This window comes from Pseudonaja textilis, chromosome 4 (genome assembly GCF_049901715.1).
Source record: "Pseudonaja textilis isolate UNSWEBS1 chromosome 4, rPseTex1.2, whole genome shotgun sequence".
Classification (NCBI taxonomy): Eukaryota; Metazoa; Chordata; class Lepidosauria; order Squamata; family Elapidae; genus Pseudonaja; species Pseudonaja textilis.
Window position 1 is genome coordinate 59,400,429 of NC_141993.1, and position 25,146 is coordinate 59,425,574.

Here is a 25,146-nt window from a genome sequence, read left to right on the forward strand (position 1 = left end):
TATTGTTACGGAGCCCCTGATTATGACATCGAACAAGTAAACAAGCTAAATTCACTACTAACATGGTCATAATCCTGCCCACACGCTTTTATCTTTCTTGGTGACTTTAATCTACCTCATATTGACTGGACCCTAAATGAATATACAACTGAACCCATATATGCAACCTTCTACAATGCAGTAACAAGTCTGGGACTAGAACTACTAGTAACCAACAACACTAGACTTAACAACTGCCTCGATCTCATCTTCTGCAATAGTTTGAATTTAATTTATGGAATGCAAACTAAAGAACCCTTTCCAACAGTGACCACAATGATTGACTTTTGTCTCAACATACGCCCACACAAAAACCATCACAATCACGTAATCCCCAATCATAACTTCAAAAAAGGCAACTATGATTTTATAGACAACGATCTCTCATCCCTTGATTGGCAATCACTATTCAGCGGATGCAATACTGTTGAAGACCATTACAATATATTTTTACTTGAAGTCAAAAGAGTCATCAAACTATATGTACCAATAATAACTCCCAAAACAAAACAAACAAACAACAGATTACCCATAACAATAAGGAAACTTCAATCCAAAAAGAGATCACTCTGGCAGAAAAACGAATCTGGTCACATTGTCAACTTCAAAAGCTGATACAAAAATTTATGCCACCAGATAAAGACTGAATGCACCAATTATCACATTAAACAAGAGGAAAACCTTCTATACACCAATTCTACCCTCACTTTTTACAATTTTGTAAACAACAAACTAAAAGACTCAAGGTCCATCCCACCCCTGATAGGACCTAATGATAAAGACTGCAACGATGACACCATTAAAGCCAACCTCTTTAACACATTCTTTGGCTCAGTATTTGTAAACAGCAATGGATCATGCCCAGTATTTCCTAGCCAAACCACAGAAAACTACAATGATCTAATACATATCGATTTTACAGAAGTCAATGTTGAAAAAGCACTACGCAATCTAAAACCATCTCTATCTATTGGACCAGACAGAATATGTGCCTACTTCTTAAAAAAGCTATCCACTGCCATAGCAGAACCTCTTTGAAAAATCTTTCAGGACCAGCTCCTTGCCTAACCTATGGTCACAAGCCACGGTCATCCCCATCTTCAAAAAGGGAGACCCCAGCCTACTTGAAAATTACAGACCAATCTCCTTATGCTGCGTCACCTGTAAAGTCATGGAATCAATTATTAACCAACCCATTATGCTCCACTTAGAGACAAACAACGTACTCTCCAATAAACAATTTGGTTTCAGAAAAAAAATATATCCTGTAATCTGTAACTCTTACACTGCAAAAACCTATGGACTACATAACTTGATCAGGGCAAAGCAATATATGCAATCTACATAGACTTCGGTAAAGCCTTTGATTCAGTGGTACATGACAAACTACTCCTAAAACTAAAATCTTACGGTATATCTGGACAACTGCATAACTGGATAGAAGCATTCCTGTCAAACAGACAACAAATGGTCAAAATTGGGAGTGTCCTATCAAATTCTGTACCTGTCAATAGTGTTGTCCCCCAAGGCAGTGTTCTAGGACCAACTCTCTTCATACTCTACCTAAATGACCTCTGTGATCACATTAAGAGCAACTGCATTCTCTTCGCTGATGATGTAAAGCTGTTCAATACCACAGACAATACTGCTACCCTTCAAAAAGACCTTGATTATGTATCAGAATGGTCAAACAAATGGCAACTTCAAATCTCAACAAATAAATGCTCTGTCTTACATATTGGCAAAAAAAAAATCAGAAAATAAAATACAAGCTAAATAGTCAAGACCTTGTTGATGATCCAAGCTCTGTAAAGGACCTTGGAATACTCATCTCTAATGATCTAAGTGCTAGAACCCACTGTAACTACATAGCCAAAAAGGCATTAAGAGTTGTTAACCTAATCTTACGTAGCTTTTTCTCCGGTAATATCACACTACTAACTAGAGCATACAAAACATTTGCTAGAGCAATACTCGAATACAGCTCATCAGTCTGGAACCCACATTACGTATCTGATATTAGCACAGTTGAGAAAGTCCAGAAATATTTCACAAGAAGAGTTCTCCACTCTTCTACTCATTGTAGAATACCTTATGCCACCAGACTTGAAATTCTAGACCTAGAAAACCTTGAATTACCACATCTTCAGTCTGATATAAGTATGGTATATAAAATGACTTACCTGTCAATGAATACTTCAGCTTCAACCACAACAATACAAGAGCACAAAATAGATACAAACTAAAGATAAACCACACCAAACCTGATTGCAGGAAATACAACTTCAGCAACAGAGTGATCAATGTCTGGAATACTCTACCTGACTCTGTGGTTTCTTCCCCAAACCCCAAAAACTTTAACCTTAGACTGTCTACTATTGATCTCACCCCTTTCCTAAGAGGTCTGTAGGGGGCATGCATAAGCGCACCAACATGCCTACCGTCCCTGTTTCTTTCATTTTTCTTATATGTCATAACTATGTTTTTACTTATACCTATTATCTTGTAAGCAATTGACAAACCAAATTAAAAATAAATAAATAAATAAATACATAAATACATAAATAAATTGTTCTAATGGTCAGGAAATTTGTCCTTAATTCTAGGTTGCTAATTCATCATGTACCTTTAGAAAAGGAAAACAGGAACTCAAGCTTTATTACTGCTCCTCAATTTTTATCAAATGTTTCTTCCTTCTACAAGAGGAAACTTTGGCTGCAGTGCTTCTTTGTTTACTGCAAAAAGGGTTCAGTGGCAGTGTACTTAACAGCATGTGTGCTTTATAGAAATTTTAAAAAATACTTCTTTGCTTCATTATGAAAAAAGGAGCTGCTGCTTACTTACACTTTTCCTTACAATATTGGAACTGTGTTTCATCACAATGCCAAGCAACACAGATGTGCCTGTTTGTTATTATTTTTTATTTATTTATTTTATTTGTCAATTGCTTACAAGATAATAGGTATAAGTAAAAACATAGTTATGAATACATGGATACATATAAGAAAAATAAAAAATATAAAAGAAACAATATTATTATTCTAATTATTCTAAGACTTTGTCTTTTTTTGAAAGAAACTATGTTCAAATTGAAAAAAAAAGGCTCCAGCTTTATTCCAGGAGTTTTAAAAAGTCCTCAGCTCTTTCCGTGGATGTACTTTTGAAATTTATACTGACTTAAATCTCTTTTGGGGATCTTTTCTAATACAAATCCTATGCCCTTAATATTTCTATGCATCATTACAGTCTCTTGGTTAATGCTAATGATTACTCACTCATCTATTGCCAGGAATAACAATAGCCAGAGGTTATTGTCTGACTCACCTGCTACATAAATGCCAGATTTTAAACTGCCATCACTGCTGGAACTCTTAATGCTGAAGGCCCTCCCACTACCATTTCAAGCTGATCAAATTGCAAGATTGCCTGCTTGAGACCCCCAAGTAACTCGTGTTAAACTGGCTATACAAGAGTTGGCCAGTTCACAGGCTACTAGAATTTAAACCATTCAAAACCATCAATTTGAGACATCTCACCATAAGTTTTTTTTTTTCCTAGCAGGGAAATTCTGTTACTGTAAGAAGCCATCAAACTGTCATACTTCCTGAAACATTGTGAATGTTTTGGCAAGAAGTATGTTTGTTGGGTAGGGATTGATCTGGGCAGTGGAAAAAATAGTATTCCCCCCTGGAAGTAATCAAAACACCTTGTGATGACTCCCTATTGATTTTGTGAGACTATTTCAGAAAAAGAACTAATGATGCTACATTAACCCAATAGCTAGACTGTGGAGATGATGCAGATAATCTTGGATTAAATGAAGCAAATTATTGGAAGATACTAGGACAGCTTCCTTCTTGTATAACATACTACTCCTTGCTCAAAACATGAATAAGTTCTGGTGAATTACATATGGGGCAATGAATATAAAATAGGCTTGACTTTTCATCCTTTGTAATATTTACAAAGTAAGCAAGGATTGGAAATGTGCTTTATTTTCAAAACTGGTTGGAGTTGATGCCCTTGCAGCAGAGTTAGTTGAACATTACTCCAAACATTGTTTTTGCCTTCAGGAGTTACCAAAGGAAATTTCCCCGAATCTTGTATAACTTATCAGTTGAACCCAGAAATCATTATTGAGAAAGCTTCTTCTTGCTTGATGAAATTATCTTACTGTAACTAAAGAGTAAAGATGTATTTGTTATGTATTAGTAATACTTTTGGGCATCCTGAAGTTCATGCAGTTCTTCAATGAATCATAGCTGCTATTTTGTAAGTAGTCTGACCAGGTGTTTACAAGAAGTAATCATGCATGGGAATGTTGCATTTCAATATTCACCCTTACTACTTGCATCCCAAGGTTCACAACTTTCCCATCCTTTAGGAATGCCTTTATTTGTCCAGTTTGAGGCGGATATCTGCTAGAAAGAGTCAAAATTGTTGTTTTCCATTTTGCCTCCAGCAGCTCTCTAGTATTGACAAGCAGTTGTTTCTGTGATCGAACTGTGTATTGGGGGAAAAGAATCCAAAAGTTTAATGTTTCAGTTTCAAAACATTTTAGTCTGTGATCTAGAAACTGGCATGGTGCAAGTTTCTTCATTCCTTTTCACCTTTTTGGCCATTTTCAGCGCCGGTTAGACAGCAGGTGGCAAAAACAAAACAAGCTACCAGGGGCAACTCTCATGCAGTGTTTTTGAGTTGGCCTGACAGCGACATGCCTTGATGAAATTGCAATTGGGCTTAGACTTAAATAGAGCAATAAAAAGAAAGATTGTTTCTAGCTTTCAAGAACATTTGTGTAACAATTGTTTCTAAGAATACACAAGTGCATAGAAATGGTAGATTGCCCTGGTTAAATCTGGATTGTAGAGAAATATATTTTGATTCAAAGTATTTGTTTTGGCTTTTAATTCAAGTTAACTGGAATTAAATAAGTGTTAGTTAATAAAATGGTAGATTTTCTTTATTTTGTTAAAGGTATGACCTTATCTAAGAAACAGGCTTATTTTAGTTGTTACAATGAGTTGCTCTATATCATTTTCCTAAAAAACTAATTATATCCTTTCACTACCTCTGCAGTATCACTTCAATCCTTCCCAATCAATCCTTGTTATAGAAGGAGATGACATCGAAAATATTAATCAAGCTCTCCAAAAAGTCTCCTATATCAACTCAAGACAGTTTCCAACTTCAGGTATTCGCCGCCTTAAAGTGTCATCCAAAGTCCAGTAAGTTAAATTCACTAAGCTTGATAGTAGAAGCAATGCATCAGTAAATTCTTGTTGAGGACTTTTTAATTTTGAGATAAATGAAAGAGTTTTATCAGCAACACTCATCTTTTAATATATTGGCCTGCAGCTTAATTGTTACAATGACTATGATTTCTACTATTCCTGCATGCCCATGGAGTTCTGGGATGTGTCGAAAATGGCCTCCTGATGCATTCAGTATAAAATGGGCAATTAGGTTCTCAATGCACATTTAACAAGATAGCTTTATCAAACCTGTTAAGTATCAGTTTGAGTTTGTAATTAAAAATACATTCACCATTTAATCAGATTTAACCATTGACTGTTTGTTATGTTATTCATGAGTTTAAGTTGTATGGGTGCAATGACCTTTGTAAAGATCATACCTGTCAATCCCATGCTGGGCTGTTCATGAATAATTTGAGAAACTGTATTTTAATTCCCATATGGAACTGAGTTATCCTGAAGCTGGTCAGTGAGTAGGCATTAAAAACTTAAGTGTGCAGAGATCCCAATATCTTTGGATAAATATTCTGTTTCAACTGTGTGTTTCTTAAGAAAAGAGTGAAGCTTAATCTTCCATGAAGTTAAATGGTATATTTTTCAGATGTTTTGGTGAAGATACATGCATTAGTATTCCAGACATAGATACCTATGTAATGGTGTTACAAGCCAAGGAGCCCAAGATTACAATAACTGGAATGGATCACTTTGCAAGACCTGCCACACAATTTGAACATGAAAGAGGGGTGATTCTTTTACCAGACATCAGAATTGTCAGCACGGTTTCTAAAATGGAACATCCCTCTGACCTGAAGGAAACTGTGACTAGAGGTTTGTTGGGTTTGTTTGTTTTTTAGGTTTATGATTTTCATGTCTTAAGGAGAACTTAATACCAAATATAAATGAATAGAAACAGCCTCTGCTAAGATGTTTGTAATCTTGGAAGAAGATTGTTTAAGGCAAGGTAACATGTTCTATGCCTCTTAAATATTGTCCTTCAGTAAAGTGCATAATACATTGGAGAAGTAGCAGCTTATTTTATTTCAGCCTTCTCCTGCTTGGTACACTCCAGCCAACAAAGTGTACATCAGATAAGCACTGATTTAAGGGGGAAAAACAACTTTTTTTAAAAAAACAACTATTCCTTTTTGCTCTGTCCTTTGTGAGCTCTGGAGAGTTAGCATTGACAGTGCTGTCTTGTGTAACATTTATAACTACTATAATTAAAATGCCATGGTAAAAGTTTCCTGTACTTTCATCCCTTGGATAATATCAACCTGAGCAGAGCAACCTTGGTTGTTAATTTATTTATAATAATTATATTTACTTATAATATTTACATTTATTTATAATATTTACTGATTTTCATTTTTAAAATAGTTGATTGGTTAAAATAAATACCAGAAATGGCAGTAAAATAGTAATAGTATAAATAGTAAATATTGAAACCACAACTAATTAAAATCCTCATTAAACTATAATAATTGGAAAAGTCTGTAGGGAAGATAGCAGTTTATTATAACTTATGCCTTGAAAAGTTGTTATATATGCACCATGATAAGGAACATCATAATGAACTAAGTGCAGCAGTCTCGGAATCACTTTGAAGAGAGGAGCTCTTCATATAACGTGTGATAGAGCAAAGTAAAATTAAGCAGTTATCAGTTAGATGCCAAATATAGATTTTAGAGTTAACTAGGTAACTCTTGTTATTGCCTTGTTATTGCTGAACAGCTGAATTTCTTCCAATTGTATCAATTTGTTTTAATTAAATAAGTGGCTCAGGGACAGATAGAAAACAGAAAAGGAAGCTAAACAATGTCAGTAAGCTTTTTGGTGTATCACACTAGTGAAAGAAAGTTTATGTGAACCAATTTCTCTGAGTGTATTAGAACTAGAAGCAATAGTTGTTGCCAAAGCTGCACCCCCAATAATTTCTTTTATTGTAAACACTATGACCTAATTATTATTGGTGGTAAAGTGATAAAACCTAAAGATTTTCTTTGTTTGCAACAAAAGGATGGGCACATAAATATAGTTAATAATTTAACCTTATTCAATTCCATGTTAAGAGAGGGAGGGAGAAAGGAAGGGAGGGAGAGAGGTGGGTGGGTGGGTCATCTGTCTGAAGTGATAGAAATGGATATCCTTGGCCTTTATTGTAAAAGATAATTCATTTAACTGATGACACGCAAAAGACATTTTAGTTGGATTCACACATCTCAGCCATGCTCAACAAAATTGCATTTTGATTTAAAATGATGTACAAAAAGTCATTTTTCCATGACTACATTTCATGACCAGTTGGTGAATTAGTGTTGGAAAATCTTTGGGATTATTGGATTTTTTTCAGCATTATTATTTTAAAACTTTGAGGAAGCTGAAATCTTTAATGACACACAGTTTTGTTTTTCTAAGCTTTTTATTCTTAGTTGCTTAAACAGTGTTCCTTGTAGTGCTCAGGAATAATTCATTATACCCACTTATGCACAACCTTCTGCTCTGTATTACAAATAAACACATCACTTAATAATGGTGCTCAGCTTCTCTGTGTTATGTTATTAACTATAATAAGAATTTTTAAAGCATTTTGCATACACATACACATTTCTTTCATAACAGTCATTACTGAATGATGGCATTTTTATCAATATAGTATTTTCCCTGAGAACGAGTTTTCAGCATGATCAATTTTCATTAATATGGAAAACCATGTTTAAGCTTTACTTCCTAACACCCAACACCTGCAAATATGTAAATAATACTGTCATAGGGATCAATACCAAGCTGATCAAGGGTTATTTCTTAGGGAATATGAAAACAGTTACAGCTGAAATACAGTGATGGTTCATGTACAGTACTTGGTTTATATAAAGACGCTCTGCATATTTGGTAAACATTTTTTATTCTAAATAGAGGTAGCTGAAAAGCTCTTCTGTATAGTGTCATCATTTTTAGTGATAATATTCTTCAAAATTCAAAAGTCATATTCCATATGTAGATTAGCAGAAACACTGGCAGATCATATTTACAGTGGATATGCAGGAACAGTATTCAGTTCATTGTAAACTATTAAATAAGACCAGAGTATACAAAGTATTGTGGAAAAAGTTTTTAGATAATCTGTGAATAAAACTGTGAATTTAATAATTCTAGAAATACATATGTTGCCACAGCAACTACTCCTCCATCTTCATCATCTCTTCCTTCCTTCCTTCCTTAGAGATAAAATTAAAGTTTTTTTATTAGATGCAAATTTGTCCAGAAAATAGAAACCATTCTTAATGATTTGATTGTATTCATACAAGTTAAAAGTGATACAAGACCTCTTTGTGTTTTTTTTTAATGTCCTAAAATAGTAATATTGAGAAAGATAAATGTGGTACCAAATTACATTCCTAAATTATATTAATTTATGAAGGTTTTTGTTACTAACTGGAGTTCGGCAAAGAGGAGAAGCTGACATACTGTATATGGACATAAATATATCCTCTTGACATTAAGGAATGGATTAAAGATATGAGTCATGCATTTTTGAAAAATCTTCATTTTCTAAAAATGACAGGATGAACCAAAACACTTATTAATTATCTATATTTAATGACAAGCTAAAGGATGGAAATAGTACTAAATGGATATTTTGTGGATATTTTGATTTGTTCTTTTTCTCCATTTATTTAGTGTATTTAGTTAATTATTTAGACATTTAATTTATTTAAATATTTAGCTCATTTTAATTGCTAAAATGAATGTAGGATTTTTTTTAAAAAAAATATTGTATAACTACCATATCTTTTGCTGGTAATAGTGATTGATATTGTAATTATTTCCCTTTCAGTGGGGATGTGGATTTGTATCTCTGTTTATCTATCTAAATACACATCTCAGAAGGATTTATGACTACTGAGTTAATATTAATACACATTCACTAAAAATTAGCATAATCATCATTATGTCATTCTGTTTTGCCTCAGAAGGTGACATGACAGTACTAATCAATCTTGGTTCATCTGCAAAGCTAAGCAGGCAGGGTGAGCTCCAGTTAGTACTTGGATAGGACATCTGAGATTTTGAGGAAATTGGCAACCCAAACAGAACACTTTGAAAAAGGCTACAAGACTTTTTCAAAAAAAAAAAAAAAAGGTACAAGACTTCTGTAATATTGCCAAGTAAAGCACCTGGATGCTGTCACCCAGAATCAAGTCTCTTTCTAAATTAACAATTCAATTCTGTACTTTTGAAAGGCAGTTTTGCATATACTATTTTTGTTCTTTTCAGTCATGGACTGAAAATTGTACACTATTTAAGGTCAACTGAGTATAGTGCCCTGTAAATAAATTATACTTTGAAAAGGAACATTTTTTTAATATGTTATTTGACATTTTATTATTATTGTTGACAGCACACAAGCCAGTTCTGTTAGAAAAAGTGGATCACAATCTGGATTTTTGTGATATTTTGGTAATTGGATTAGAACTGGATCCCAAGCAAGAGTGTTTGGAATTGGACAAGAAAGACCTCCAAGGGAAACATATAGAAGCTACTAACTCTACAGCAGGATATTCAATATATGGTTTGAGTATTATTATTTTTTTCATTTCTATATCTTATCCTAATCTAATACTCAATAAGTTTATCTTAAATTAATATGGCTATGCTGTACCTAGCTTTTTAAAAAAAAATAATAATAAAATGCATCAGCATGGCAGCAGTTAGAAAGCAGTTTGCTATGAGGAATTCCAGATCCATTGACTGTTTACCCTATTAAACAGGATGATTCATCCTAATCTTTATCTGAGTGGATATTATTGATTACAGAAAATAGATCAAAGAACATGTACTACATTGAACTACATTTCCTAGCATCTATTACCATAGACCATGCTGGCTGAACCACTAGGAAGTGCAACACTACATATCTGAAGAACCATGTTCACATCTTTTTATTATAATAAAGCAGAATATCTCTAGATTATTGAGATACACAGAATTTGTAGTCTTCATATCATTTGCAAATTATTGTGAAACTGCCTGAAGAAACAGTAGCATGGAATTAAGGGTAGTAATAATATGTATTTACTTCTGGTAAATTTTCATAATTGTTTTTTTTCCTCTTTTTCCTGACATTTAATGTGTTTTATATTGTTTTACTGGTTCAGGTGTGGACACTATGAAAAACTATGAAAAGGTTTTACGGCAAATTCGCTATCGTAATTGGCACACATCTTCCTTTTCTGATAGAAAGTTTAGAATCAAATGTTCAGAACTCAATGGGCGCTATACCAGCAACGAATTCAATTTAGAAGTAAGTAGCATTAAAAAAAACAATCACAATTTATTTTTATATTAGAAAATAAAAGGCACAGAGGCAGTGTTTGGTATCTATTAATATAACATAATTTTCAGATAATTTAGTGAATATGTAGTTATTTCTCAATATGTTATTAGGTATCAATGCAGACATAAACACAAGAAATAAATTAAGATACTATAATAGAGTGTGAGATTGATTTCAGGAAAAGGATAGAAATATTGGCTATGAAACAATCAGGCAAATGAGTCAGAACCCTCAGTAACTTAACATCAGAGTGTTCTGATATTGCTCACATAAGCATACATCACAAATGAGGTCAAAGTTTTATTTGAGGTTTTCCACACCAAATAATTTTCCTCAGAAATTCCCAACAACCACACAATCCCCCAACAGTTCACAGTTCAGTCCAGGAACAAGCCCAACATAAATTTGCAAGGCAGGACATGTCCACAAGGTTAAGGCAAGTCTGTGAGGCAAAAATTAGTCCATGAGACAGGCAAAATCTGTGAAGCAAGTCCAGAGGTCAAGGCATGATCCAGGGTCTAAGGTACACCGTCTAGTCAGGAAACAAGGTTCAAGGCAAAAGGCATGGAAGTTGATAAATACAAGCCAAGGAAATGGACACATTCCCAGTGTTGTTTCATTCCACTTCCTCAGCTAAATAGCCACTTCTCAGCACATCCATCAAAAGGGGCAAAGCTCCTGCCTTGCAAGTAGCCTGGCTGACCTACTTGCTTTCTCTCAACCCTACCCACTCTTGGATCAGGAGGAAGAGGCTATTTTTCCACATCTCTGCTGATCAGCTGTAGTTGCATGCCTTCTATCTGTACTTCTGAAACCTCTGGGTTTCCCAGCTGTAGCTATGTCTTTCATGTCCATAGCTCAGAAAGCTATTCATCCAGTCACTACTTTTGAAGTGACTCTGTGGTGCTTGACACTTCAGACTCAGAGCATCTGGCAATCTCTAGATGTTCCTCCACATCTTGCTTCGACAGTCCTGGAACTGGCTATTCCTCATCTGAACTGGCATCTGGAAAGGCGTCTGGGCACTTTTTCAGGGAAGCCATCACATGGTACCATCACACAGAGAAAGAAACTTAGAAAGGACTGCCTTAATGGATCAGGCAATTAAAAATGGTGGCTGGAAGTTTTGTGCTTTCAGATTTGCAGGATCCTATAAATATATTGTTGCAATAAAGTAGATATATTCCATCTACTCACATTTCCAATCTGGTTTACCTACGAAGGCTGACAGATACTTTCTCAAAGTCATTTTATTAATAATTTTTCACTAGTACATTTTTAAACCAGAGATTAAAATGAGATTATTCTTTATTTATAAAGAACAAATTTTCCCTGCCCCTTGTTGTTTCTTTTAAACTGATATAGTCAGCATTCTTGAGGGATTGCTTCTCGTATGTGTGAAATATAGAACTCTGTGCAGGAGACACATTTTTAAATGAATACTTTGGGATAGGATTAAAAATAGTGCAGAAATACTTGCTATGATATCATGTGCTTGTCCCAGATTATTAGAGCTCTGATTTATGCTGAGCACCACATACTACATTAGGATTTCACCTAAGAACAGCTAGTGGGTAATCTGGACAACATAAATGTCAATTGTTTGTCACGATCAGATCTCTATGGAGTTTTCAGCCACTACTGACTTCTATTGCATTATCCATTACTGCCACAAGCTCCTTATATATTATTGGGACATTCCCCATGGAATTCCAGAAACACAAAGTGGATATCTTGTGTTTTTGGAATTCCATGAGAAATGTTCCAATAATCTGGCAGGCAGCTTAATAGTAGAGTACCTAAATTTAGCAAGGTTTGAGGAGAGTCACTTGGGACAATGTTAGCAGAAGGCAAATGAAATTGCATTCATTGCAAGTTTGCTCACTGTGTATTTGTTTTGTGGAACCTACAGACAATAGATTGCCTACACTCTTTATGTTTATTATTTCTAGTTATTCATTGAACTTGGGGGTTTTGTAACTTGGGATTTTTTTTAGGGAATATTGCTGCAACAAGTTAGTTGTGAAATATACTCTCCAGCGTTAGTTGACTGGCTTGCTGTATTCCTGATCCAATTGATTAGGCCCAGATAAACTAATCTCATAGTTCTTTTTCAGCCCTGAAACTCTATGAGAATCTGTTTTTTTTAATAATTATTTCCTCTGATTTAGTTGGTAAATCTGAAAACATCACCCTATGGATTAAGTGCTCTCATATAGAGAAAATGCAAATTGTGACCTGATAATACTCTCAGCTTGACTATTATGCAAAATATGATTAGTATTATTGTGAATACTTCGTATTTGTAATATTAGTTTCTGTTTCCTTCTAGATTAATATTCTACATAACTCCAACTCTAATTCCATGGAATATACAAATCTTATGATAAAAGAGCCACAATTTCTCCAATCTATCCATCACCCAGAAGAAAGCACAAACAATATTCAAAGCTCAGGTATTACATTGGAATCTGAATTCCTGTAACTTATTATGGTAGGATAATTGTATTTGCAAGACTCTGTTTATATAGCTTTACAATAAAGTAGATTTAGCTCATCTGGTTGTATTTCTGGTCTGGTCTATGTGGTTAAACTGACAGTAATCATGCAAGTCTGAAAGTACAATTCTCCTGTCCTCTGCTTTACAATCTGATAAATTGAGGGACTCTTCTGAAGTTTTTGTCCTGCCTGTTATCTAGGCTATACTGCCTCTTTTGTTATCATTCCATAGGCAGCATTTCTTTCTCTCAAGATCTTTCCCACATACTATTGAACATCCCCAAAAGGAAAGGAAACAAGTCTTCTTCCTCCTTCCTGATCCTTTTAAATGAATATTAATATCATATCTTCCCTTAAGGCTATTCAAGATAAGCATGCAGCACCTGTTTCCTTAACAATTTCTCACGAATAAAGTTTTCAACCCCATCCCCTGCCCTTCGCAACACAATGGTATGCATTCCTTGTTGTTGATGGTGTGGTATTCTTTTCTCCTTGCAGCTTAGTGGCTGCTCATCTCCAGCAAAATTAGAAAAAAACATAAAAACAACCAAAATCTTAAATCAGACAGCCAGACTAAAATAAATATCCTTTTTTATCTTTTTTGGACTGCAATAGCCAGAACTAGATATATTTTCCCAGTAGGCCTTAACAAGGGAGAATATAGTAGAATAGTTGGCCAATTTCCCCTCCCTTGGACTTTTGGCTAGTTTTAATACACCCCAAAATAGTATTTGATTTTTGTCAGCTGCATCACATTGTTTGCACATGTGCAGCCTCTGATCCACTAGCACATCCAGATTCTTTTCATACATATTACTACCAAACCAGGTCTCTTGCACCTGTTCTTGTGCCTTTCTTTTTTTTTCACTTCAGATGCAGGAGTTTTTATTTCACCATATTAAACATATAATTCATTTTGACCCAGTGTTCAACCTGCCTAAATCTTTTCAATCATCTTTTTCTGATTGTTTGCTTTAGTTTTGTGTGATCTGTAAACTTGATAATTGTCTCCTCAAACATTTCATTCATGTTATTAATAACATTTTGAACAGCACAAAGGTAGTATTCTATTTAATACTTTTCTCCAAGTTAATTTAAAACCATTTGTAAGTCCTTTCTATTTGCTGGCATTCAGCTGATTGCAAATCAATATATAACATAGCTCTTGTTTTACCATTTTATTGATAAAGATATCATTAGAAATTTGTTGAATGTGTGGCTGAGATCAAGTTACCCATGGCCTTCACCTCACCTATTAACTCTGGTTAAATTTGATTTAGTTATTTTCAGCCTATTTTCTTTCTCCTAGCAAGATAATTTTGAAGTTAAGTCAAACATCCAAACTTGTTTTCCTGGTAAATTTAATATGTGCTTCTTTCACCTCCTCAACTAAATCATTGATAAAAATATAAAAAACTGAGGAATAGCACCTTATCAGGCAGCTGGGATAGGGATCAAGCCCAAGAATCCTGTTCCTTCATCAAGATCTACAGGCTCAAAAACCTCCCAGATAACATTTCCAGGTGTCACCTCTATCAGCTGATCAGATTCTATGCATCCAACTAAAAGCAAACATGTATCATTTTATGCACACAGCAACCCATTAATGATTTTTTTTGGCCCTACCAGGGTCCAAATCCAATAAAAAGTGCCACATTCCATGAAAGCTCTTAAGTGTGGAAAAGTACTGACCCTTCACCATCAATATGGCCATGATGTAAGCTCATATTTGAGCTTATATATGCATCTGGTTATGTTCAATGTTCCAGTTTCACTAGTATCATAATGATTTGTCACTTGACAGAGAGCGGGAGAGGCGATTTGGAGCAATCCTATCTAGAACATTCATGTCATACATATGCCCAGCCAGATGCCCAGCCAAACTGCCCTCCCTGCATTCCAAGGGAATTCAGTCCAAATCAAACAGACTATTCTTTGTCTAAACACATCTTGTGATGTAGAACTCTTCTCTTGTAAACAGTTCATCATCAACACAACTTAAACCATGATCCAAGAAACAATATATTTTTCCTCAACGCTATTTGCATAGCCAGTAATTGCAGCATTTTTCTTTCCTTTTCCTATCCTATTCCATGAAAATAATGCTTCCACACTCAGGGCCTTAAGTTTTCTTCCAAGGTTTTCAAAATCTGTGGCAATGTGCTTATAGCCGCTTCTTGAAGTATTATATGTCAACATGTGCCCTAGCAGGAAGGATTAATTTTTGCTGGACTTAATTAGAATTGAAAGCTGTTCTGTTCTGTCCCTGATCTATGCTAGTGGCACAAGCAGACTTTACAAGCCATTGAGTCTTATCGACATAAACTTGTTGCAGTTCTTCATATTAATGAATAACAATTTTCCCCAACTCTTTTTCTTTCTCTTAATAGTCACATTCTGTCTGCCACTCAGGAACCTAGCATCCTAGTCTCTAATTCTGAATTAATTAATTAATTTCTGTTGTGACCCCTGCTTTCTTTCTACTCATAAATCATTGTGTTTTCTTATCAGCTTACACATCTCTGTTTGCTTCTTTCCCTAGACTTTTTCTTCAATGCTTAATGTCCTTGCATTGGTGTTAAATATATGCCAATTGTTTTCTGGCAGGAAAAACAAACTTGTCATTGGTATTACAGGTGCTAATCATAAACTCATGCCCGTTCATTGGTGCTTTTACTTCTTAAAGCATCATTAGAGAGTTTTTATTCATTCTTTGTCCCTTCTCAAACTTTTGGTTTAATCAAGTACAAACACATGATTTATGAAGATGTATTGTGGGTGCCTCATTAAACTCCCTTGCCAACTTCTTCTTACCTCTTCCTTTTTGTTTGCTCAGTGAGCTTGACCTGAACAAAGAGTATGGTGGCACCAAATAAACTATTCCCTAGATTTTACATGTGCACCTCCTTCTAGAATCCATGCATACAAAATGAGTATGTGAGGATACTTCTGTATAAATAGTTTTATGCATTAAGACCCCCTCCATACCAATGATGATATTGTGTATGTGATTCTGTTGAAAGACATATTCTCCATTTGCATATTCACTGACTCTGAGTAGTTTCTGGAACTCAAGAACTGGAATTATAAAAGAATAGTAAGGGATTCTATACACAAAAGACAGTTTAAATGTGATAATCACCTATAGATGAAATTGCAATTGGTTTTTTTTTTTAAAAAAACTCTGTATTGGAGAATTGTATTGTTATCTTTTTTGTAATGGTTTCTTTTAAGTTCAACAACAAAACAAATGTAACTGCAGTTACATTTAGGTATCATTATGAATACAGAAAATTGCTATAATTATAACAAACATAACAGCTTTATTAATTAAGAAAACACTAAAAACACTAAATATACCCAAGTGGCACTGGAAGAATATGTTAAATTGACCCATTTTATTTCATTTCAGTACTTCCAAGTATGGCTACCATCACCATCATAATCTCTGTCAGTGTCTTAGTCTTCATCATAGCTATGGGGGTATATAGAATTCATTCAGCTTGCCACCATACTTCAAAGGAACATGAAACTAATAAAGAAAATGAAATGGACTGGGATGACTCAGCTCTGACTATCACAATTAATCCCATGGAAGTAAGTAGAAAAGCCATGTTGTCCTATATTCCTGCTATCAGTCCTATTTTTTTTTTCATTTATGTGCAACCATCTTATTCAAAATCCCCTGATATTTACTAAATGTAGCGGGTGAAAAGAAAAACATCATTCCTACTTTTAGATTGGCCTTATTTCTGATTTTGGCATGTGTAGTAGATCTGAAAAAAGTATCTAGTACATCTAAAGATACATCCAGATACACCTAGATAGGATGTGCAGGATTCTATATTTCATGGCATTACTATATCAGATTTCATTGAAGTATATTTGGTTTAATCTTAACCTAGAAAGATGTAAATACTATTAGTACCAATAATATATTGGTGTTATGAAAATTACTTTGCATACATTTTAATGACAGTGCCCTTGTTTAGTCATTCAGAAAGGTCATGTTACATTTTTTTTACTTGTAGCCTGGCCTTTTTTCACATGCTGAATCTACTAATGTATTATTGATGAATATCTCTGTATCAAAGCTACAATGAAAAAAATTAGTAGATGTGCTTGCTTAATCACGAATAGATGGTGACATTCAAGTTGGATTGTTTTACCTGATTAATTATTTAATATGATCTTATAGAAAAGATGTCAGGTCATATATAATTGAATGATAGAACTGCTTTTGTTGCTACATTTCATCCTTTAGTTTTTGTGAATTTTAGTAAGGGAGGTCACTTTCATTTATCTCTTGGTAAATCTTAATTTTAGTAAGGGAGGTCACTTTCATTTATCTCTTGGTAAATCTGTTAGTCTATAATTTTCTCAGCTGATAGTTAGCTCTATCAAATATGACTATATATATGAAGGGTGATTTCCTTTTCTTTTAGGTACATATAAACATGTACCAACCACACACACTCATTTAGAGATTTACAAATAAACCTTAGGTTCTTTTTTTCTTATCAGCAGCTCTATTTTATGCTTCTTTATAATACATAGAATTATGAACAACCTTGTGGAGAAGAAGAAAGTGATGAGGAAGAAATTGAAGATGAAGATGATACAACCAGTGCAGAGTCAGATGAGACTGAAGAGGAAGAAGAAGAAGAGGAGGAAGCCACTGGGAATAAAGGAGACAAACAAAATACAACCAGGCAAGATCAGTTGGAGTGGGATGATTCAACATTACCCTACTAGAGTCTTTAGTTTTCTTTCTCTTTTTGTATAAACCAATACTGTGTATTTTGAGTCAATCCTACTGATTCAACCATATCTTGGATCTATGAATTAATTGACAGTTTAACTTCCTATTGACTACAGATGATAAAACTGCATTGTCTGAATTTGATATAGTTGTATCACAACTGCTCCCCATAGTTGTTCCTTTCTTGATATGTCAGTAATAGCACCTGGTAAAGCACAGTATACAACTATTAAAGAGTCATTTGTAAAAAGGACACCAATCTGACATTAACATTTGTTATTGCTTCTCTAGTTCCCTGTTCCTTTTAAATGTATATAAGCAAACCCAACTCATCAAACTATAAAGAGGATAGTCCAGGTCACTTTTAAATTTTTCCAAGGTTCACACACATATATAAAATCTTTTTGGGATTCCTTTTAATTCTGCCTTGTTAAAGATCCTACCGTCAAAGATTAAAAAATGTACATGCTACGCAATGCACAGGACAAAATTCATTTGCGCATATCTTTATTTTCACTTTTTTGTTGTGGATATTTGATCTTTGCAGAGAGTTGCAAAACACACTAAACTGTATATGTCTGTGCATGTATAAGAATGCACTGCTAATGTCCAAAGTTTACTAAAAAGAATTCTTGTCTAGTCCCTCAATTAAAACTTAGTTAAAAGGCATGTAAACCCTATAAATAGAAACCTTTGTCTGTGATGGTTTTTCAGTGCCACACAGATTAAGAAATGTTTTCCTTTGTGTGAAGGATAAAACTAGAGTGTTACTGTGGCTAAGACTTTTTACCTTTAAAGAAAGTATCTTCTGAGAAAATGTAATTATAAATAATCATCCAGTTGCAGAATTTTATGGCAGCTCTGTACCATCACAGAGATTGCTTGGAATTCAGATATGTGCTACTGTATATGTAGGAATTTAAATATTATTTATAATCTCAGGAAAAAAAAACCCACTCTTTTGCATGTTAAAACACTCAAAGCTCTGAATGCATTGTTACAGGTGGAATAGATGTTTGATATAGTCTATTTATCATTAATATAAATTCTAGCAGCAAAACAAATAATGTCATAATAAAACAAATCATAGAAATTTTAAATTCCTCCACACTCTCCTTTTCACAGATCCTTCTCTTCACCAAAGATGTTTTGTTTGAAAAATTACAAAGAATTAAACACAGAACTTAATTTTTTTTAAAAAAAAAAAAACCTGGTAGCATTTGAAAACATTTGGTAAAGAATAATATTGGGTAGTTTGCATTTTTCCAGCTAACCACTATATTTTGAATATTTATAAGTTTGTGTGCTTTCTTATATATATTTTTTCAGTATTTGTAGCTCTACATTTGAATGCCAAATAGTGCAGTATTTGATGCTGTGCATGTTTTAAATCTGTATAAATATAGGCATTTGATGAAGGAGCAAAATGTTTTGTATTCATATTTTCTTAAAGATTTTGGGGCTCTTGTTCCTTTTTAGTCCACCCATTGTTGATAAAAACTCCTGGTTTTAGTTCAACAGCAAATAAATTTGCATATAGAATGCATGTGAAGATGCACTCTTATGATTACATAACTCACTGTCAAGCAAAAAAGTAACAAGAGCTTATTTTTATGTTTGTTTTTATTTTTATCATTGGTTTGAATGAGTGTCATTTCATCCTTTCATGTCAAGAATTACTCTATATATGACAACTTCCAAAACAGATCAGTGCTATCTGTGACTTTGAAAGAACTTTATTACTTTTTTTCTAGGAATACATTTTAGTAAAGAATATATAGGAAATTGTCTGTCATTATAGCCTACTAACTAACAGCAACTGCTTACATTCTCCTATTGGAGAATTTTAATTAGAAATGACAAAGACTCTGTGTGCAAGATAGCTGCTTTACCACTAGACCATTACATGTCCTGCTATTGTGTAAAGTTTTGCATCATTTTAAATCTTGAAGGGCTAAAGTAAATCTCTTTGAGCAATTGCCTACATCTAATGAAAGTAGTTCTCATGTTTTGAATATGATGAAATTAGATTATTTTTTTCTCTAAATGCACATGGGTCTTTCATAACTGTGTAAGAGATCAGAAATACATTAAATCAGATGATGATGATGATAATGATGATGATGATGACTCATATATATATATACATACATATACATACACATATCCATGACCATATACTAAAGTAAAAAATAATTTCTAGAATGCAATAATATTTTCTCTTCAAAGTAAAATACATGATAAAACTATTGCTTTATTTATTTTAACAACCTACAGAACCAGATATTACCTGAGATTAACTGAATTAAACTTTTCTACAATGTTTTTGTTTTATTTGAAAAATACAGCTGTTCTACAACTACCAAATTAGCTTTTATCTGATGACTTCTGAGGCAAATATTCACACTGACTCTTAATTTTATACCGTCACAGTGATCTATTAAACTATGTGGTGTTGCATCTGAGTGCAGTTTTACTCTGCAAAATAATATAACAAGTGAATCAAAACCCAAATATTAGGGGCTTTAGGCCTAAAATAACCTAAGATTGTGATTCACTTTAGATACGAAAATTGCTGACTGGGTAACTTTAGGCCAGTCACACTTTCTCAGCCCAGTCCACCTCACAGGATACGGGTGCTATCATCTTAAGTAAAGGAATTTTCCTTATCTTTCATGGCCATACTCCTAACATACAAGAAACTATTTCTACATTTTTATTTGTTTTGTATGAGTTAGGAAAACACATTTCCATCTCAGTCTGTTTAATTGTATGGGATAAAGTGTTTCTTTTAATTTTAGTAGATGTAATACTGAATTATCAACTTTAAATTTCTTTAAAACTGCCAACATTTTTTTACTGTGTTGACCACTACCCAATAAAACAGTTTGAGTGAAATAAAGTAAGACAAAAGTTACATCTTGAAGGAATCATGGTGCCCTGTGGAAATACCAAAAATCTGTATGAGGACAATTACTACAAATACCTGGCCATCCTTCAAGCTTACAATATCAAGCAAATGAAGTCAAAAAATTGGTTAGAATCAAATACATCAAGAGAGTAAAGAAGATTTTAAAGTCCAAAGTCAGTGGAGGAAATACTATCAAGGCAATTCTTATCAAGAAGAGTTGGAGATTGCATGGCATGTTGCAAGCATATCAAGTGGTTAAAGAAGAAAAAGGAGCATTGGAAGGCTATCTGAAGGACAGTGAAGATGTTGCACTGACACTTCTATACCAGAAAAGCTTACTGAGTATTGGAAAGGCCAAACTACAAGAAAAACCAAATAAAAAATAAAAAAGGGACATGGGAAGACAAAGTATTAAATGATGAATACATTAAAATTAGCAGGCAAAGTAGATAATACCAAGACCTGGCAGTGGCTAAGAGTTGAAGAGGGGCTAATTTTGGCTGCAAAAGACCAAGCCTTAAGAATAAATGCATACAAAGTCAGAATAAAGAAGAAAGCAACAGACAAGCAGGTTCCGCTTTTGACAAACATTGAAGAAACAATAGACTACTTGGCTACCTGCTCTAAGATGATTGAACACCTAACTATAAACAAGCATGACAAAGATCTTGGAAGCATTGGAAGAGCTTCAAGAAATACCAATTACCTGCAAGCAAGAACTGGTGGGATCATAAAATAGGGAGAGTGGTAGAAAATGAAGAAGCTAAAGTGCTCTTGGACTTTCAGGTATAAATGGATAGGTATATGTCACATAACACCCCAGACATAGCAATTGTCTGTAGGAAAGAAAAAAAAAGTCTGCTTAGTGGATCTGATAATACTTGGAGACAGCAGAAGAGAAGAGAAAGAGCTGGAGGACATAACAAAATACAAAGACCTCCAAATAGAAATAGAATGTCTGTGGCAAAAGAAAGGAAAAGTAATACCGATAGTAATAGGTACATTGGGTGCAATTCCAAAACAACTGCAGCACAATAGAACACTATCAGCACTGACAAATTAACTATCATCAATTGCAAAGGCAGTTTTACTTGGAACAGATTACATTCTAGGATGATACCTTTAACAACATGAAACATCAACATCTGCCTATCTTAGGTCCTTAGGAAGAATGTAATAGGTTGGTAAAAATTAGAAATCTAATCTAAATATCTGGCTGACTGTATCACCAATCATCATCATAATAACAAAATTGAAATTGAAAGATTATAACATGAAGTGGCCATGGTACTACCAATGGTTATCAGCACACTGGATGTTATTGGACAGCAGAAATGTTAGACAAAATTTCCATCTATCAGTTGCAAAAGGCCACACTACCTGGCCACATGTATATATGCTATCTCAAGAAGAGATAGGTCTACCATTTGTCAGAAATGTAAGGTCTCCCGCTTTGGTGGGGGGGTTGGACTAGATGACCTATATGTTCCCTTCCTACTCTGATTATCTTTTATCTGTTATCTAATGCATTACAACATCCTAGATACTTGTTAAGAACTTGATGCATATAAAAAGTTATACCAGCTAAAGAATTTGCAGCTGTGACTTTAAACTGTTGTGAACAGATAATGAGAATAATGAGATTATAGGATGACAAAAATGCCAAATCCAGTCTAAACGTCTGGATGACTGAGCAAATGATCATAATATGTCAACTATTATTATGACTGTCAGGAAGACTTGAAAGAGAAGGTTAGAAGTAAGTTATCACGGAGAAAAACTATCCATGGGGCTGCTGTCAAAAATGCTTTGATGAAATGTAATCAATAAATCAATCACAGCCAACTATATAGATTATCTTTTAAATGCATTTATTATATTTATATTCAGCTCAATTTTCCAGGAGAAAACAGGGCATATATGGCACTATTTCCTCCAGTTTCTTCCTACAATGATCTTATGTGATGTGTTGTTTCTTTACCAAGTATTTCCATTGAAATTCTATGACTAAGGATAGATGTGGACCTAGTTCACTAACCTTTGTCCAGTACCTTAAATCTGTACAAACACTAAAGCTAATGTTTTCTGCACCTAAAATGCTGTTTTATGCTAACTTATTTTACTAGGCAAATAGCCAGATGCAGTTGTGCTATCCTATCAGCTAACAATTTAATGTTGATTTGAGTTATTTAAACTCTCTGTACATATTTAGCAATAAACCATAAGGCATGCTATTGAAGACATATCTCAATTAGTATAACAGTATATTTATGGCTACATTTCTAAGATTGTTAGAATTTGGCTGACAAATACAAGCAATTAAGTCATTAAGTCATCAATATGAGACAGGAAAACAATCCAGACTTTGCCAAATCAAGTACAAATACTGGAAAAATCTGAGAATAACAACACCTCCAACAAAAAAAAAATCAAGACTTTACAAATGAAAGAAACAGGATTTTTGTATGAAGAAATCTTGGCAACGGCAGCACATTTATTCATTGGATCAAAATAGTCTGTATAGATCAGGTTTTTTTTTCAACTTTGGATTAGTCCAACCGTGTTAGGACTGAAACTCCCAGAATATTGGGCTGGCATGAGACCATGAACTCTGTCAGATTTCAGAAGAATATTTCTGACAACAGCTAAGATTTGAGCACTGTGAGACTCTGTTTAAAAAGGTTGTGTATGTAATGGTAGATGGGAAAGTGGGAGACTGAGCAAAAAGATGCTGCCAAAGGAAAGGTCAGATATGAGACAGCTTAGTCCATAGCTAGAAAGTGGGCAGGGCTATAGGCTCAGAAAAGAGTCTGAGTCCAAGTAACTAGGCAGTAACCTTCCCTACTTACATGGACTGCATAAGAGATGGCCAGGGAAGGAAGAATTGTTCTTTTGAACTTGAAGATTCCATCAATGTAGGTTTACAATTAAGTAGAATTAGCACATATTTCTATCTGGTTCACTCCACAAAACCTACAGGCTGCTTTAACTCCAGAATTCATGGTATTCATAAATATAGTCTGCCACTATATTAATTAATGAAGCTGATAGTGTCGTCCTGTTAATTTCAGCTAAGTGTGGAGAGATTATGGTTCAAGGTCTTAATATGCATTATTTCTCTAAAGAGAATTGGAATTTTGTGATATATGTAGGTTTGAAATTGTGATTACTAATGTAATTAAAAATATCTATCATCTTTCTCTACATGGATGATAGGTCCTATATTGTAAGATGTTTATTTGTTAAATTCCTGGAGAGTAATAACGAGAAAGGAAGTCAAAATTATAATCCTATTATTATTTATCAGATGCAGATGTATGAATCAGATAACAGATAATCAGAATTGGAAGGGACCTTGTAGATCATCTAGTCCAATCCCCCCCCTGCCGAAGTGGGAGACCCTACACCATTTCTGGCAAATGGCAGTCCAATCTCTTCTTGAAAGTCTCAAGTGATGGCACTCCCACAACTTCCAAGGGCAAGCTGTTCCATTGGTTGATTGTTCTCACTGCCAGAAAGTTTCTCCTTATTTCCAGGTTAAATCTCTCCTTGTTAAGTTTCCATCCATTATTCCTTGTCTGGCCTACAGGCACTTTAGAAAAAAGCTTGACCCTCTGCTCTCTGTGGCAAACCCTCAAATATTGGAAGACTGCTATCATGTCTCCGCTGATCCTTCTCTTCACTAGACTAGCCATCCCCAGTTCCTATAACCGTTTTTCATATGTTTTAGTTTCCTGTCCCCTAATCATCCTGGTTGCTCTTCTCTGCACTTTTTCTAGAGTCTCAACATCTTTTTTATAATGTGGTGACCAAAACAAAAAATTGGATGCAGTATTCTAGGTGTGGTCTTACTAAGGCTTTATAGAGTGGTATTAGTACCCCACTTGACCTTGATTGTATTCCTCTGTTAATACAATTTAGGATTGCATTAGCTTTTTTGGGCAGCTGCTGCACACTGCTGGCTCATATTTAGCTGGATGTCCACTAAGACTCCAAGTTCCCATTCACAGTTACTCTATTGATCTGGGTTTCACCCAGTCTATATGCATACTTTTGGTTTTTCTTGCCTAAGTGTAGGACTTTACTTTTCTCTACATTGAATTTCATTTTGTTAGATATGGCCCAGTGTTCTAGTCTGACAAGGTCCATCTGGATCTTGAGCCTATCTTCTTGGGTGTTGGTTATTTCTGCCAGCTTAGTATCATCTGCAAAATTGGTAAGTTCCCCTTCTATTCCCTCATCTAAGTCGTTAATGAAGATATTGAAGAGTACTGGGCCTAAGACGGAACCTTGTGGCACCCCACTGCTTACTTCCCTCCATGTAGACTTAGACACATTAAGGACT

At 34.4% G+C, this 25,146-nt stretch overlaps 1 protein-coding gene across 1 annotated transcript in view; it reads left to right on the plus strand.

The window, feature by feature from the left end:
• Window positions 1-19,435, plus strand: part of CLSTN2 (calsyntenin 2) — a 280,095-nt gene extending 260,660 nt beyond the window's left edge. The window contains exons 11-17 of the mRNA XM_026701502.2: window positions 5,119-5,267; window positions 5,896-6,122; window positions 9,694-9,864; window positions 10,451-10,596; window positions 12,962-13,085; window positions 16,541-16,725; window positions 17,686-19,435. Coding sequence (XP_026557287.2) covers window positions 5,119-5,267; window positions 5,896-6,122; window positions 9,694-9,864; window positions 10,451-10,596; window positions 12,962-13,085; window positions 16,541-16,725; window positions 17,686-17,883 — 1,200 coding nt within the window. The 3' untranslated portion in view covers window positions 17,884-19,435. The remainder of the gene's footprint in view (window positions 1-5,118; window positions 5,268-5,895; window positions 6,123-9,693; window positions 9,865-10,450; window positions 10,597-12,961; window positions 13,086-16,540; window positions 16,726-17,685) is intronic.
• The last annotated feature ends 5,711 nt before the right edge of the window (window positions 19,436-25,146 follow it).